This window comes from Stenella coeruleoalba (assembly GCF_951394435.1).
Source record: "Stenella coeruleoalba genome assembly, chromosome: 2".
NCBI lineage: Eukaryota > Metazoa > Chordata > Mammalia > Artiodactyla > Delphinidae > Stenella > Stenella coeruleoalba.
Genome location: NC_137147.1, coordinates 108,965,638 through 108,983,639, shown reverse-complemented (window position 1 = coordinate 108,983,639; position 18,002 = coordinate 108,965,638). Strand labels below are relative to the sequence as shown.

General features: G+C 43.3%; 1 protein-coding gene and 2 long non-coding RNA genes across 8 annotated transcripts in view; 1 reads left to right on the top strand and 2 right to left on the bottom strand.

Annotated features, from left to right (window-relative positions):
* The window catches only part of PDE8A (phosphodiesterase 8A), a 137,310-nt gene extending 119,849 nt beyond the window's left edge, over positions 1-17,461 (top strand). For both annotated transcript variants that reach the window (XM_079912638.1, XM_079912637.1), the window contains exons 20-22: positions 2,326-2,493; positions 14,401-14,530; positions 15,614-17,461. In XM_079912638.1, coding sequence (XP_079768764.1) covers positions 2,326-2,493; positions 14,401-14,530; positions 15,614-15,720 — 405 coding nt within the window. In that variant the 3' untranslated portion in view covers positions 15,721-17,461. The remainder of the gene's footprint in view (positions 1-2,325; positions 2,494-14,400; positions 14,531-15,613) is intronic.
* LOC307181803 lies at positions 12-2,376 on the bottom strand. 2 transcript variants are annotated; one of them, XR_013827059.1, is made up of 4 exons: positions 2,241-2,376; positions 1,578-1,639; positions 894-1,113; positions 12-380 (listed from the first exon to the last, which is right to left on the bottom strand). It is a non-coding gene; the product is annotated as an uncharacterized lncRNA (long non-coding RNA). The 2 variants fall into 2 exon arrangements; XR_013827060.1 differs by having other exon boundaries at positions 1,578-2,346.
* On the bottom strand, positions 2,414-14,529 carry LOC307181802. Of its 4 annotated transcripts, none has more exons than XR_013827056.1 (4): positions 14,137-14,529; positions 12,838-13,764; positions 11,888-12,064; positions 2,414-2,515 (listed from the first exon to the last, which is right to left on the bottom strand). It is a non-coding gene; the product is annotated as an uncharacterized lncRNA (long non-coding RNA). The 4 variants fall into 4 exon arrangements; XR_013827057.1 differs by having other exon boundaries at positions 11,888-13,116; positions 13,669-13,764; XR_013827058.1 differs by having other exon boundaries at positions 11,888-13,116; positions 13,680-13,764.
* Positions 17,462-18,002: the final 541 nt, after the last annotated feature.

Here is an 18,002-nt window from a genome sequence, read left to right as displayed (position 1 = left end):
CTGGTTGCAAAGGGAGCCTGTGTTTGGGGCCCTTATTCCTATGTGTTGTGGGGAAGCATGGGCCTAGGATATCACGAGTGTTATCATTACCCCCATTGGGCTCACTGAATTTCATTTCCATTGGTTAAAAAGTTAAAGTACAAAAACTTGGAAGGAAAAAAAAATAGGATATACAAAAATAGATATGAAAACTCTGAAGGGAGGGTCAGGTTTTAGATAAACTACCTTTAGATGGGTGGGCCATTCCTGAGCCCTTTCTCAACAGTTGCCCCCTTCCCCTCTTCTTGCGCATTTTGGGGTCCGTTGGAGCCCATGAGGTCTCTCACCAGCCACGCCCTGCCGTGCGTATTCTGTGGTAGCAGCAGCTGTCCTCTGTTGGTCTATGTCAGAGGAGGGTGGGGTTGGGAAGGATTCGGTATTTGGACCACAAGGGTGACATTATCGTTGCTCCTTATTTTTGGATTTGAGGCATGGAGCCCAGAACAACTTCCTGGCAAGGAGAACATTAACCCTTTCCCCAGGCAGGAGACCACGGCTGAGGAAGCAGCCCAGTCTGAGTTCTCATCCTAGTTCTCCTTCACCACTTCCTTGTCTGTAGAATGGGTATAACAGGTCTCAAGGCATAGGACTGATGGGCATGGCACTGAATAGATGGTATCTGTTATACTAGATTCAAGGTGAGAACTCTGTTGAGAACTCTGCTCCCTTCACCCTTCCCTGTTCTCCAGTTTGTCAGTCTGCCTTTGACTTCACTCCCTTCCCAAGGACTTGCAGAGCAGAGGCACCCACACCAGCCTCTCACTGACTCATGCCCTGCCATCCTGGAGAGGGCTGGTTATTGCCTGGGCTGCTGCTCCTGGCTGACCCCATTCCCACAGAAAGAAACCACATACCTCGTAGACTTGGGTTTCCTCCATCTATTCTGGGAAGTTCCTAGACTTAGCTGAGTTTTCCATTCCACTTGACAGTCAACGTTTCTCATCTCTTTTGTCGGTACTTGGAGTTACTTCTGAGAGACTGGAAATCAGTATCCAGTGGGTCAGAGCAGGGACAAAGTATCATGAAAGAAAATGGTTTCCAGCTGGCAGTACTGTAGTCAGTGTAGTCACACACCTGAAGAGAGAAGGGTCAGCACAAACATGGTTGGCAGTGGGAAACAAGGAGAACTACTGAGGTCACTTGCAGTGTCCACTCTGGCGCTCTCCAGGAGACTAGGCAGCCTGGGCTCGGGATGCCTCCTACCCATCTTGATGGTAGATCTGTCCCCACTGAGACAGGATCATCAGGCCTTCTTAGACTACTGTGACTACGCACAGAAATCACATGACCGACTCCTGGAAAGTTGCCCGATGGGCACAGGATCAGAATGAGGAGATGCTCGCCCATGCCTCTTACCATGTTCTTTGCCCCAGGACTCCCTCTTCCAATCTGCATTTGCTTCAGGGGGCCAATAAGCAGAGAGTCCCTCACACCCTGGATTGAGATTCCATATCCAGAGGGGCTCCTTGTGAATCAGATAGCATGTGGTACTGTGAATAGACAGAATCCAGGACTAAAGGCAGAACTTAGGTTCTTACCCTGGCTCAGCTGGGTAGCTTTGGATAAGTTTCTTCACCTCTCAGAGTCCCAGGGTTCTCATCTGTAAAATGTAATAGTGTAAATAATACTGATTTTCATGCCTACCACAGGACCTTTTTGTGAGTGCAGACCAAAAGAGAATGACTAAGTCCTCTGTACACCATAAGATGTTAGGGCAGTGTTGAGGACATATCACTATATCTGACACAGCCTCGGTACACGGACAGCTAGTTCCCAAGATCATACCTCTCACAGAGCTAGGTGATTGGAGATTGGCATGTGAGAAGCAGAGCCCCTGGTGGACTATAAGATGCTTTGTTATGAGGGCAGAGAAATCTTTTATTTTTCAGTTCACTCTGTTTTTTAGTGAATATAATAAAAGATAAAGCCAGTCTTTTGAGTGCTTACCAAGGGAGCATGATAGACGTAATAGAACAGAAAGAAAAGGTAACTGTGAGAAACAGAGTGAGAGGAAGAGCCAAAAAGAAGAGGAAAGGCAGATACGCCAACCTCCAGCGCTACCCTCTACTTCTGGGTCCTGCTGGAATCTCACTAGGCTTTGGTTTTCCCGTTTGTAGAGTAAGGGGCCAAGCTCAGTCCGCAGAGTATCGTCCGCACTGTCTTGTGAGATCCTAACTTGTAGATCCTGGGCTGCGCCTTACTGTGGTTACAGTGGGACCGCAGGAGTAAACCGGCTTGGTACCTGGGGCCCCATTTTGATTGCTTTGAATTCCACTCATGTTTTAGGAAACTGATAAAAATCAAGAAGCCATAATCACTATGCTCAGAACTCCAGACAACCGCAGTTTGATCAAACGAATGCTGATTAAGTGTGCTGATGTGTCCAATCCCTGCCGACCCCTGGAGCAGTGCATTGAGTGGGCCGCACGTATCTCAGAAGAATATTTTTCTCAGGTAAGATGCAGCTTCTTAATTCCTTAAGTAAAAGAGAGAGAAACACCATAAGGACCGTAAGAAGTAATGGACTTAAAACTAGGAAGTAGAGTTCTAAATGCAATTCTGTCCTTGAAGAACATTGCCTGTATTACAGGCTTACTGGTTATAATTCTTTTAGTTTTCCCTTGTCTGAAAATGTATTTTATTTTGCCTTCATTCTTGCCAGATATTTTCACTGGATATTTGACATTTTCTCCTAATAGGACTTTAAAGATGTTAATTACACTGTTGTCTGCCCTTCATAGTCTCTCTGGGTAGGAAAAATTTCTTGTGAGGCAGAAAAAAAATTAGAAAATATAGTGGCTAAAATTTTTCCAAATTTAGTGAAAGATACATACATACAGATTTAAGAAACCAACAACTCCTAACCCATGCCCAGGCACGTCGCAGTCAAGCAGCTACAAGCCAAAGATACAGAAGAAATTTTGAAACCACCCAGAGAAAAATGATAAGATTACTTATAAAGAGAACAGTGATTCTCATCTTTTATAAATTCATGTCAGAAACTATGAAGGCCAGAAGACACTGTGGAACAACATCTTTAAAATGCTGTTAGGAGAAAACTGTCACCCTGGAATTCTGTATCCAGTGAAAATATCCTTCAAGAATGAAGGCAAAAGAAACACATTGTGAGACAAGGAAAAGCTAACAGAATTCATCACCAGTAAACCTGCAATGTAAGAAATGCTAAAGGAAGTTCTTAAGGCTGAAAGGAAATGATACTAGATATAAACTTGGATCTTTAGGAAGGAATGAAAAGCACCAAAAATGGTAACTAGCAAAACCACAGTGAAATATCACCTCATATCTGTCAGAATGGCTATTATCAAAAAGATAAGAAATAACAAGTGTTGTCAAGGATGTGGAGAAAAGAGAGCCCTTACGCATTGTTGGTGGGAATGTAAATTGGTGCAGCCAGTATAGAGGTTCCTCAAAAAATTAAAAATAGAACTACCCCATAATCCAGCAATTCTACTTCTGGGTATTTATCCAAAGAAAACAAAAACACGAACCCCAAAAGCTGTACACACCCCCATGTTCATTGCAGCATTATTTACAATAGCCAAGTTGGAAACAACCTAAACATCTACTGATGGGTCAAGTGGGTAAGAAGGTGTGTGTGTGTGTGTGTGTGTGTGTGTGTGTGTGTGTGTGTGTGTGTGTGTGTGTGTGTGTGTGTGTGTGTGTGTGTGTGTGTGTGTGTGTGTGTGTACACACACACACACGCAGTATTTAGCCGTTAAAAGAGAATGAACTCTTGCCATTTTTGACAACATGGATGGACCTTAAGGGCTTTATGCTAAGCGAAAAAGACAGGTACCATATGATCTTACTTATATGTGGAATCTTACAGAGAACAGATTGGTGGTTGCCAGATGAGTAAGTTGGGATGCAAAACTGGTGAAGGGAGTCAAAAGGGTACAAACTCCTAGTTATGAAGTAAATAAGTCACGGGGTTATAATGTACAGCATGGCAACTGTAGTTAATACAGTACTGTATATTTGAAGGTTGCTAAGAGAGTAGATGTTAAAAGTTGTTATTACCAGAAGAAAATTCTGTAACTATATATGGTGTCAGATGTTAACTAGGTTTATTATGGTGATCATTTTGCAATATATGCAAATATCGAATCATTATGTTGTACACCTGAAACTAATATAGTGTTGTATGTCAATTATAACTAAATAAAAATAAAAAGACAAAACACTTTAAAAAATGGTAAACAGCTGGGTAACTATAAAAGATTTTTTCCTCCTTTTAATTTCTCTAAATACATAGAACTATTTTAAGCACAAATTATAACATTGCATTGTAGAGGATAAAATAATTTAAATCATACAGAATATGTTCTCCAGCCACAGTGGAATTAAATCAGAAATCAGTAACAGTAAGGTATCTAGGTAAACACCGACTATTCAGAAATTGACAACACATTCCTATATAATCCATAGGTCAGATAAAGGAAATTAGAAAATATATAGAATTAAATGTTAATAAAAGTATATTAAAATTGTGGGATGCAACTAAAAGTGATTAGAAGGGACATTTGTAATTAGAGAAAAAGCCCTAAAGTTAATGACTTAGATTTCTCTTTAAGAAACTAGAAAAAGAAGACAAAGTAAAGCCAAAGTAAGTAAGAAAGAAATAATAAATATAAGAGCAAAAAATGAGGAAATAGAAAACAGACAGTAGAAAAAATTACAGGAGACAAGATGGTGGCGTAGAAAGGACTTGAGTGCATCTTCTCTTACGAAAACACAAAAATCACAACTGACTGCTTAACAACCATCAACAGAAAAAGACTGGAACCTACCAAAAAAGATATTCAACATCCAAAGACAAAAAGCCACAACGAGATGGTAGGAGGGGCACTTTCACAATATAATCAAATCCCATACCCACCAGGTGGGCGACCCACAAACTGGAAAATATATATCATAGAGGCTCTCCAACAGGAGTGAGAGTTCTAAACCCCACGTCAGGCCTCCCCAGCCTGGGGGTCTGGCATCAGGAGGAGGAGCCCCCAGAACATTTGACTTTGAAGGCCAGTGGGGCTTGAGTGCAGGAGCTCCACAGGACTGGGGGAAACAGACTCCACTCTCGGAGGGCACACACAAGGTTTCACATCCACTGGAACCCAGGGCAAAGCAGTGACTCCATATGAGCTTGGGCCAGACCTACCTGTGGGTCTTGGAGGGTCTCCTGAGGAGATGGGGGTCATCTGTGGCCCACTGCCAGGGCAAGGACACTGGCGGCAGAGGTCCCTACGGGATATTCCTTGGTGTGAGCTCTCCTGGAGGTTGCCATTTTGGCACTGAGACCTGGCCCCACCCAACAGCCTGCAGGATCCAGTGCTGGGATGCCTCAGGCCAAACTACCAACAGGGTGGGAACACAGCCCCAGCCATCAACAGACAGGCTGCCTGAAGTTGTCCTGAGCTCACAGCCACCTCTAGACACACCCCTTGACATGGCCCTGCCCATCAGAGGGACAAGATCCAGCTCCACCCACAAGTGGGCAGACACCAGTCCCTCCCATGAAGAAACCTGCACAAGCCCCTGGACCAACCTCACCCACCAGGGGGCACACACCAGAAGCAAGAAGAACTACAGTCCTGCAGCCCAAGGAACGGAGCCCACAAACACAGAAAGTTAGACAAAATGAGATGGCAGAGAAATATGTTCCAGACAACGGAACAAGATAAAACCCTGGAACAACAACTAAGTGAAGTGGAGATAGGCAGTCTGCCTGAAAAAGAATTCAGAATAACAATAGTAAAGATGATCCAAGATCATGGAAAAAGAATGGAGGCACAGACTGAGAAGATACAAGAAATGTTTAACAAAGAGCTAGAAGATTTAAAGAACAAACAGAGATGAACAATACAGTAACTGAAATGAAAAATACAGTAGAAGGAATCAACAGCAGAATAAATGAAGTAGTAGAACAAGTAAGGGAGCTGGAAAACAGGTTGGTGGAAATCACTGCTGCGGAACAGAAAAGAGAAGAAACAATGAAAAGAAATGAAGACAATCTCAGAGACCTCTGGGACAACATTAAATGCACCAAAATTCACATTATAGGGGTCCCAGAAAGAGAAGAGAGAGAGAAAGGGCCTGAGAAAATATCTGAAGAGATAATAACCGAAAACTTCCCTAACACAGGAAAGGAAACACTCAAGTCCAGGAAACGCAGAGAATCCCATACAGGTTAAACCCAAGGAGGAACGCACTGAGACACATATTAATAAAACTGACAAAAATTAAAGACAGAGAAAAGCAACAAATAGCATACAAGGGAATCCCCAATTTATCAGCAGAAATTCTGCAGGCCAGAAGAGAGGGGCAAGATATATTTAAAGTGATGAAAGGGAAAAACCTACAACCAAGGATACTCTACCCAGCAATGCTCTCATTCAGATTTGATGGAGAAATCTAAAAGCTTTACAGACAAGCAAAAGCTAAGAGAATTCAGTACCACCAAACCAGCTTTACAACAAATGCTAAAGGAACTTTACAACTACAAACAATTACAAATGGGAGAGCTCACCAGTAAAGGCAAACATACAGTAAAGGTAGGGAATCATCCACGCACAAATATGATATCAAAACCAGCAAAGAGGTTTTGAGGAGAGTACAAACACAGGATATTGGAAATCCATTTGAAACTAAGAGACCAGCAACTTAAAACAATCTTGTATATATATAGACGGCTATATCAAAATGTCATGGTAACCGCAAACCAAAAAACTACAATAGATAAACAAAAAAGAAAAAGCAATCCAAACACAATACTAAAGATGGCCATCAAATCACAAGAGAACAAAAGAGGTACGGAAGAAAAAAGACCTACGAAAACAAATCTAAAACAGTTAACATACATATCGATAATTACCTTAAATGTAAATGGATTAAATGCTCCAATCAAAAGACATAGACTGGCTGAATGATTACAAAAACAAGACCCCTTATATATGCTGTCTACAGGAGACCCACTTCAGATCTAGGGACACATACAGACAAAGTGAGGAGATGGAAAAAGGTATTCTATGCAAATGGAAATCAAAAGAAAGCTGGAGTAGCAATACTCATATCAGACAAAATAGACTTTAAAGACTGTTATAAGAGACAAAGAAGGACACTACAAAATGATCAAGGGATCAGTCCAAGAAGAAGATATAATACTTGTAAATATATATGCACCCAACATAGGAGCACTTCATGATGTAAGGCAAATTGCTAACAGCCATAACAGGAGAAATCAACAGTAACACAATAATAGTGAGGGACTTTAACACCCCACTTACATCACTGGACAGATTATCCAGACAGAAAATCAGTAAGGAAACACAGGCCTTAAATGACACATTAGAGCAGATGGACTTAATCGATATTTATAGAGCATTCCATCCAAAAGCAGCAGAATACCCATTCTTCTCAAGTGCACATGGAAATTCTCCAGGATAGATCACATGCTGGGCTATAGAGCAAGCCTCAGTAAATTTAAGAAAACTGAAATCATATCAAGCATCTTTTCCAACCACAAGGCTGTAAGATTAGAAATCAACTACAAGAAATAAAAACTAAAAAACACAAACACGTGGAGGCCAAACAATATGTTAGTAAACAACCAGTGGATCACTGATGAGATCAAAGAGGAAATCAAAAAATACCTAGAGACAAATGAAAACGAAAGCATGACAATCCAGAACCTGTGGGACATAGCTAAAGAAGTTCTAAGAGGGAATTTTATAGGTATACAATCTTACCTCAGGAAACAAGAAAAAAATCTCAAGTAAACAACCTAACCTTACACCTAAAGCAACTAGAGAAAGAACAACAAACAAAACCCAAAGTTAGTAGAGGGAAAGAAATCACAAAGATCAGAGCAGAAATAAATGAAATAGAAATGAAGAAAACAGAAAAAAATCAATGACACTAAAAGCTGGTTCTGTGAAAAGATAAAATTGATAAACCTTTTTCTTGAGAAAACTCATCAAGACAAAAAGGGAGAGGGCTCAAATTGATAAAATAAGGAATGAAAAAGAAGTTACAACTGACGACACAGAAATACAAAGGATCATAAGAGACTACTCCAGGCAATCATATACCAATAAACTCAACAACCTAGAAGAAATGGACAAATTCTTAGAAAGGTACAACCTTCCCAGACTGAACCAGGAAGAAATAGAAAATATGAACAGACCAATCACAAGTAATGAAATTGAAACTGTGATTAAAAATCTTCCAACAAACAAAAGTCCAGGACCAGAGGGCTTCACAGGCAAATTCTATCAAACATTTAGAGACGAGTTATTGGAAAAGGTACTTTGTATGATTTTGATCTTTTAAAATTCATTGACTTGTTTTGTGGCCTAACATACATATATTCTATCCTGGAGAATGTTCCATCTGCACTTGAGAAAAATATGTTCTGTTTTTGGGTGAATGTTCTCTATGTCTATTGGGTCCAGTTGGTTAACAGTGTTGTTCAAGTCCTTAGTTCCTTATTGATCTGGCTGTTCTATCCATTATTCAAAGTGTGTTATTGAAGTCTCCAACTATTATTGTAGAAGTGTCTGTTTCTCCCTTCAGTTGTCAGTGTTTTCTTCATATATTTTGGAACTCCAATTGTTTGGTCCATATGTGCTTATAATTGTTAAATCTTCTTGGTGAATTGACCCATTTGTTAATAATGTCCTTTGTCTCTTAGAACCATTTTTGACTTAAAGTCTTTTTTGTCTGATATTACCAAAGCCACCTCAGCTTCCTTTTGGTTATCTGCATGGAATATCTTTTTCCATCCTTTCACTTTCAACCTATGTCCTGGTATCTAATGTAAGTGAGTTTTTGTAGACAAAGTATAGTTGGATCATGTGTTTTTATCCATTCTGCCAGCTGTGCCTTTAGATTGGGGAGTTTAATCCATTTACATTTAAAATAATTACTGACAGAGAAGGACATACTTTTGCCACTTTGTCTTATGCATGTCTTATAGCTTTTTTGTCCCTCATTTTTTCCATTACCGCCTTTGTGTTTGATTCTTTTTGTGGCACCATGTTTGATCCACTTCTCATTTCCTTTGCAGATATTCTATGGGTAACTTTTTTTTTTACTGTTACCGTAGAAATTACATTATAACATCCTGAAGTTCTAGCAGTTTATTTTAAGTTGATACCAGCCTATATTTCAGTTGTATACACAAACTCCTCTACAGCTGTTTCTCCACCCCACCTTTTTTTTTTTTTTTTTTAAATACATTTCTTTATTTTTTGGCTGCACTGGGTTTTCGTCACTGGGCACAGGCTTTCTCTGGTTGCGGTGAGCGGGGGCTACTCTTCATTGCAATGCATGGTCTTCTCATTGCGGTGGCTTCTCGTTGCAGAGCATGGGCTCTAGGTGCACGGGCTTCAGTAGTTGTGGCACACAGGTTCAGTAGTTGTGGCTCAAGGGCTCTAGAGTGCAGGCTCAGTAGTTGTGGCGCACAGGCTTAGTTGCTCCGCGGCATGTGGGATCTTCCCAGACCAGGGCTCGAACCCATGCCCCCTGCATTGGCAGGTGGATTCTTAACTACTGCGGCACCAAGGAGGTCCCCCACTTTGTTCTTGATGTCACAAATATGTTCTTGATGTCACAGTTTATATATTGTGTGCCTATTAACACAGATTTGTAGTTTTTATGCACTTGTCTTTTAAATCCTGTAGAAAATAAAAAGTGGAATTTCAAGCCAAAATTGCAATAATACTCTTTTTCATATGTGCTTATGTATTTACCTTTACTGGAGATCTTTATATCTTTATGACTTTAAGTTGCCATCTAGCTTCCTTTCACTTCAACCTGAAAAGACTCCCTTTATCATTTCTTGTAGGCTAGATCTAGTGGTAATAAATTTTCTCTGCTTTTGTCTATCTGGGAATGTCTTCATTTCTTCCTCATTTTTGAAGGACAGTTCTGCCAGATATAGAATTCTGGGTTGACAGTTTTTTTTTCTTTTAGCCCCTTATGTAATTATCCCAGTGCCTACTGGCCTCCAAGGTTTCTGCTGAGAAATCAGCTGATCGTCTTATTGAGACTGTCTTCTTGTGTGTATGTGATGAGTCACTTTCCTCTTGCTGCTTTCGAGATTCTCACTTTGTCTTGGCTTTTGACAGTTTGGTTATAATGTGTTTCAATATGGTTGTTTTGGGGTTTATCCTACTTGGAGTCGTTTACCTTCTTGGATTTGTAGATTTGTGTTTCTCTTCAAGTTACGGCAGTTACAGGCTATTATTTCTTCCTCTTTTTTTTGAATTTTTTTTTTTTTATAAAGCAGGATCATTAGTTATCTATTTTATACATATTGGTGTATATATTGTCAATACCAATCTCCCAGTTCATCCCACCAACACTATCCACGCCCCCGCTTTCCCCCCTTGGTATCCGTACGTTTGTTCTCTACATCTGTGTCTCTATTTCTGCCTTGCAAACTGGTTCATCTACCATTTTTCTAGATTCCACATATATGCGTTAATATATGGTATTTGTTTTTCTCTTTCTGACTTACTTCACTCTGTATGGCAGTCTCTAGGTCCATCCACGTCTCTGCAAATGACCCAGTTTCGTTCCTTTTTATGCCTGAGTAATATTCCATTGTATACATGTACCACATCTTCTTTATTCATTCGTCTGTCAGTGGGCATTTAGGTTGCTTCCATGACCTGGCTATTGTAAAGAGTGCTGCAGTGAACATTGGGTGCATGTGTCTTTTTGAATTATGGTTTTCTCTGGGTATATGCCCAGTGGGCTATTATTTCTTTAAATAATCTCTGCTGTTTTTTTTTTTTTCTCTTTTCTCTTTCCTACACTCTGATAATGCATGTATTTGTTTGAGGTTTCCTGTAAATTACTTAGGGTCTTGTCACTTTTATTTCTTTTTCTTTCTCCTCTTCAGACTTGATAATTTCAAATGTCCTATCTTCAAATTTTTATTGATTCTTTCTTCTACCTGCTCAGATCTGCTGTTGAACCCCCTCTAGTGAATTTTTCAATTCACTTTTTGTGTTTTTCAGCTCCAGAATTGTTATTCGGCTCTTCTTTATAATTTCTGTCTCTTTATTGATACTCTCATTTTGTTCATATATCATTTTCCTGATTTCCTTTAGCATTTAATCCATGTTTTCTTTTAGCACTAGTGCATATTTGAGATAGTTGTTTTGAAGTCTTTAATAAATCATTGCGGGTACCTCTTTAGGGATGGTTTCTGCCAATTTATTTTCTTCTTTTGAATGGGTTATGTTTTTCTGTTTCTTTGGGCTTGTGGTTTCTTCTGTTGTTGAAAATTGGACGTTTAAAAACAGCCACCTCTCCCAGTCTTTGCACTTTGGCTCTGTGCCAGGAAAGTCTCGCTAATTATCTGGGCATGCTCTGAGTCTCGGGGTTAGCCCAGTGTGAAAGCTTACGGTCTCTTCAGGTCTTTTCTGAGCATGTCTTGCCCGAGACATTTCCCCTCTATATACAGCTGCTTTTGAATATCTTAATTTTCCCAAGAGGCTTTTCCTTGGGGCCTTAAATGGTGCATTTGTTTGTCTCCACCTGTAATCTCTTACCCCAGGCATCTGTGTGTCTGTCATCTCCATGCAGCTTTCCCAGGCAGTAACCATTGCTTTTCCACCTGAGAGCTGGATTAGGTGAAATAGAGGCTAGTCCTTTAGACAAACTCCAGACAGGTTGGAATGTTGTAAATGAGGTCAGCTCTACACTCCTTCCAGTTCGATTTAAACAGTTGAGAGCTGGGCTGCTGTCTCATCTGGACCAAGACTGTGCTAGGGAGGAGTGGGGCAAGGGTGAGTAAAAATACCATGACACTTCCTACCATTTTGAATATGACTTTTTCTTGATTGGAGATTCACTTGGTTACTGTAGAATCTTTGAGTGTCTCCCAGGCATGGAGATCTCATTGGTGGCCTAGAAGTGGGGCATGGGCACGGAGGACTTCACTGGCAAACAGTGGTCTTCAAAAGCGAATAAGGGCTTGAGAAGCTCCATGTACCTGTCACATTGGGCCAAAGAGAAGAAATACAAGCATGAGCGTTTTCACTGCCCTTCAACAAGGCAGCTGCTTCCATGTGGAGGGGAGGGCAGGCCTAGAGTGCAGCACTGACAGAAAAGCCTCTGGAGCCATGAACTGCTGAGCTCAGTGAGCCTCTGCTATGGCTTTCCCAAGAGAGCTGGTTCATTATCCAGCACGAGCAGGGGGGAGTGCCAGGAGAGCACCCACCCTGTGGTACTGCTCTCTGAGCCAGACAGGCCAGTGGGCTGTGAACCTGAGGCTATTCCTGCACCCTCCACCCCTTCCCATACACACCAGGGCAGAGACTCACGTAGAGCTAACCCTGCAATTTCCTGCGACAGCACTGGGGGATGGGGCTGCCAGCCTGTGGCCTAACAGCAGAGGCCAAGACTTGTCAGTATTCCCTACTTAGTCTCTTCCCAGAGCACCCTCACCCTACCTTCCACACCTCCTGGAGTGTGCTCCTGGCCGGACAACTGGTGTAGATAGTCTCTGCCCTGCCTCTCAGGGCTCCCTGGCCTGTACAATCCTAGTCAAGCGTGTGCGACTTGGCTCTCTGGCCTGGAGCGGCAGGGGCTCTTACTGCTGGCTTCTGCCCTGACCCATAGTCTAGCACCATCCACCTGAACACAGGGAGCACAGGCCCCTTTCTTAGCCCTGTCCCCGGCACCCTCAACACCCACCTAGCATAAGTACATCTCTGCAGCACAGTGCTGGGTACAGTCCCTCCTAGGAAAACCCCCAAAGGTTACCTGCTGCCCCCAAGTGGAGATTCCATGTTGAGAGCTGTAGTGAGTCACTGTCACTTCCAGGGAAAGTCACCTGCCGTTAGCTGTGGGGCCTAGTTCTTCCAGTCGCCCAGGCCTCGGATCCACCTGTGTGCAGGGCAGGGTGACTTCTAACCAGTCCCTGCGGCCCTGCTGGTGACTGCCAGGCCTCAGCCAAGACAGCAGAACAGAAGTGGAACGGAGCAGGGGAGGCAGCTGCTGGCCAGTTGTCAAGATCAACAAGGGGGACTGGCCCAGTTTGCCCTGTGAGAACAGTTCCAGGGGTAAGAGTTGGATGGACAGGCTCCCAAGCCCCAAGAGTAGGTTTTCTTGTGGTCCCGCTGAACACCTGAATTCTTGTCCCAGTGCTGGCCGCTCAAGAAATGTCCTCCACTCTCCCACAGCCCCAGATGGCCCACAGAGTTCAGCCACCAGAGTCAGGCTTCTGGCAGATGGCCGAGCACACCACGTACCTCCTGTCCTCAGCCCTTGCTCTCACTGACCGGCCCTCCACAGGCCACGACTGGTCAACAATTTATCTCGTCCCAGTATCGCCACCCCTCTGTCATCGTCTCACTATACCTGGCCTAACAGGGCAGCCTGCCCGGACCATCAGGAACAATGATCCAGGTGCCCCTGAGGACAGCTGTGCCTTCCAGAGCCAGAGGATGGCTCCAGCCCTTCTAGCCAGGCCCGCCCCGGCCTTACTTGTCTTACACTCAGTCCCCCTCATCCTGCCCCTCGTGTGACCCTCTGCTTAACTCTCAGCCCTGGTTGCCTGCTCCAGCAGGGACCTCTCGGTGATTCTAATCGCACCTCATTCCCACCTCGTTCCAGGAAGACCTCCTGCTTCATCATCATCCTCCAGGCATCCCCTCATCCTTTTCTCCAGGACCCTTTGATGAAAGCAACCTTATGAATAAAAAGAACAAGAAACTCCTTTATATCTTTCAAGATACATTTGCCTTTCCCCCCAGGATCTTAATTATATTTTCAGTTTTTTACAAATCTTTCTGGAATCCTGAAGATGTTCTGGAAGCGTCTATCAAAGTACATAAAAAACTCATCCCAGAGCTCTTTTTTACCTCAAATGTGTTCATAACTTTTTCAAATAAAATAATTTGGCCCAAGATGAGAAGCAGCCACTTGTCCCTTCTCTGTGAAGGGGGCTGTTTCTCACTCACCATTGCCGCCCTGGATCAGGCCCTTGAAACGCCTGCTGGGTGGGAGGATGGCTGAGCTGACTAGGTGCTCATGCACCGCAGGTACCATTTGCAGTCGTACCTCAGGAGCTTCAGCAAGAGGTTTCCAGGTGTTGAAAATGTGGGTTGGGTTGGGGTGTCCTTGGTGCCCCTGGCATAGAGCAGCCCCCATCGGGGACGACGTGGTATGTAGTGGCAGATCCGGGTTGTTGGCTGGTGCTGCGATCGGCTTCTCCCCACGAGTACTCTGGGCTGCCAGGAGAGGCTTTTGGCAGAGGGGTTGCTGCTGACGGGGAGTGGAGCCAGATACTGGAGTCTCGTAATTCTGGCATTTTCTGCTTTGCAGACTGATGAAGAGAAGCGACAGGACTTGCCTGTGGTGATGCCAGTTTTTGACAGAAATACCTGCAGCATCCCCAAATCCCAAATCTCTTTCATTGACTACTTCATCACAGACATGTTTGCTGCTTGGGACGGTAAGAACGCTTTGAGCATATTTCCCTCAGTAACGGGGAACTGCATATTAAGTAGTGCATAGTGTAGTTTTTGACTGTAGATATGTCTGGGGGCTCAGACTTTGAAGAAGGGCTGAGGAGAAGCAGTGAGCTGACACCGAGGGCCGTGAGGGCGGGGTGCTCTCTGTACTTTTCCTCCTCAGCTGCCCCTGGCCCCAGGGGCTAGACGTTGTTGTGCCGGTTTCATAGATGAGAGGATCGAACTTGGGGCTGCACAGCTGGTGGTGGAGAGCCCAGGATTCAGAAACACTTATGTTGACTCCAAACCCCACGTCGTTCTGTGGGAGCCCTTTTGCCATCTGCTCCCCCAGCTTCTCCCGCCTCACGTGGTAGCCTACCCGAGAGCAGGCTGGTCTCTGACGGGTACACGTCCCTCTTCTTTAACCTCAAGTGCCTGCAGGAGCCTGTCACGTAAAGGACTCTCAGGGAAGGGGCCCCACTAATACTCCCTGTCCAGATCCATGGGCAGGAGACAAACCCCCATCTCAGGGTGCTGGGAGGTGGGGGAAGGACGACTCAGACGGTGGAAAGAGCTGCAGCTTTGGGGCCAGACTGCAGGCTCTGCCGCTCCTTGAGTCCAGATTCATGGCCTCTCCTGGCCCCATTTTCTTCGTATGTAAAATGACTTGCTCCCCACTCATGCCCTAGGGCATGTGCTGCAGGTGGAAGATGGTGGTATAAATTAGGGTGGGGGGGGGAGCAGGGAGACACACCCAGGAGAGCCAGTCAGGGCCTAGGGCCTGGCTCCTGGCACCCTGGGCCCCAAAGGTGCTGATCAAATGGTGAGTATGCAGATGAGCTCCCCTTCTGCTTCACCTACCAGTTGTCAGCTCACCAGGTGGTTACAGAGGAGCTGCTGGCACTGAGCACAGGACTTGGCTTTAGTTCATTCCGGCCACTGGGTTTGCTGTGTCTGCTGAGCACTGTGCAGTTGTCTGCTCCTGTCTGCCCCTCTTCCGTAAAATGCTCTCTCCTTAGAAAGCCTCTAAGTCTAAATTTACTGAGGCTGTGAAAGGGTATCACAGTGCCATCTTTTTTCTCTAGCCTTTGTAGACCTGCCTGAGTTAATGCAGCATCTTGACAACAATTTTAAATACTGGAAGGGACTGGATGAAATGAAGCTGCGGAGCCTCCGCCCACCTCCTGAATAGTGGGCAGCACTGCCTGGGGCCCTGACGCTGTGTCCCTCCAGTCACTTGGGATTCCTGAGGGCAGTCAGATTTCCTTGGTCCTTTCGTCCCCCGGTCTGCAGAGCCTGTAAGAGCACACAGGGACGTCGGCAACCTTCTGTAGCCACCATCTGATGCCATTGCCATAAAGTGAGACTTAGTCCACTCAAGGTACCTGGGCCTGCTGCGGGGGCGCTTCAGAAAGTCACGTGAGACCCATGGTTTGCATTCACGTCCGTTAAAACATGAGCTCGGGACTGCCCCCGCGAAGGACAGTGATGGATTTCCTGCCAGTGACAGAGGGTGTCTTGTTGCAGTTTCTCTGTTATGTTCAGCACTTAAGAACAGCTAATGGCAATCGGATCTTTTTTCACATCGTAGAAGGTGCAATGACTTCTCTTTTAAAATTGAACAGAAAATGCAAAGAAATTTTGAAGTTATTAGTATCATTAAAATGTTTTATTTATTTTATTAGAAGTTCAATATTTTCTATGAATTTAAAAATACTTCAAAGCCAAAGCCAACTTTTAAATGCCATAACCAAATTTACATGATTCATATTCATTAAATATGTATTACTTTGTGTACAGACTGACTTATTTTCATAATGCAAATTTAAAATACAAAATGACATTTTTACTGCACTATAGAAATATTTGTGTATGTTAAACTTTCCTGATTGATGCTAATTGGGAAAAGCTGTTTTGTGGGTGGGTCTGATTCTAGAAGCACTCAACGAGAAGGGCTCCTGTACAGCAACCAGAGCTCAGAAACTGCTCTAGTTGTCTGACGGGCTTTGCAGGTGACTCCCCAAAGTGAAAGAAACTAGGACTTCACACTTTTTTCCTAAAATTTTATAATTGAATTTCCAAAAGTCTGCCTTATTTTATACAGTGTTTCTATGAAATATTCTCCATAAAAACAGAGAAAATGCAGTATTTAGTGAATTGACATTTTATAACCAATCTGTTTTCATCTGCATTTTGCTTCCTGAAATTTATAAAGGTTCTGTATCTTCACATTTTGAACAAAAGTAGTACCATAAAAAATGACACATGATGACATGTCAAAGCGCTTGCTGTTTCCTTTTAAACTTGTTTTGTTCCAGATAAAAGTGAAATTAAACTATTTGTTTTTAAGACAAAATGTGCCACCTTTTCTTTGAAGTTTTATACTACTTACTTAAAATACTTTTTTTTTCTCCCTGTAAATAAAGAAGATACCTTTATTTTACAGAAAAAAGATGAATGGTTAAATGACTTTTTCAGGGTCACAAAGGGCCAGGTGAATATGTTGACAAATTCTCAGATACCTTAATTAATTCACCAGTTGGTACCCATTCAGAGAGATCATGCACCCTGGAGGGGCTCTCAGGGATGGGTCCTGGGTACCTGATGCCCATTCAGAGATGTCAGGGCACTCTGGAGGTCTGACAAGGCCAGCCCCTCAGGGGTCTCTTTGTCTAAAGAAACAAAGGCCCCTTTTCCCTGTGTGGAGACATGTGACCTAAGTTGATAACTGTGGACTGATGTGGGAAGAAAGCCCTCTCTGCTCTTCTAGGTGCCAGGAAAGAAAAGGAAATGATCCCACAAGGAACTCAACCATCATGAGGTAGAGACAGAAAAATCAGAAGGAGACTTTAAGTATCTTAACATGTTTGAAGAGGTACAAGAAGCAATAGATAATAGGTAAACCAAAGTAGTTTTGAAAAAAATAAGATTTGAAAAAGAACCAAAGAGACATTCTAGGTATGAAGGATACAGTCATCAAAACAAATGGAGGGACTTCCCTGGTGGTCCAGTGGCTAAGACTCCACTCTCCCAATGCAGGGGGTGCAGGTTCCATCCCTGATCAGGGAGCTAGATCCCCATGCATATTGCAACTAAGAGCCACATGCCACAACTAAAGATCCCGCATGCCACAACTAAAAGATCCCTCATGCCGCAACTAAGACCAGCACAGCCAAATGAATAAATAAATAAATAAATGTGTTTGTTTTTTTTTTTTTAAAAAGGAAAACTTCTGTACAGGTTTAACAGGAAACCAGACATAACTAAAGAGAGAATTAGTAAATTGGAAGACTTAAGGAAATGACTCAGCATGCAGCACAGAGATTAAAAATGGAAAATGTGAAAGCAAAGTTAAAATACGGAGGGTAGAATGAAATGCTTCAAAATGTGTCGAAACTAGGTGATCCAGAGGGGAGAAGAAATGGGGAGAAGCACTATCCAGAGAAAGCCTGCGAGTCCCTCAGGACTTGACAG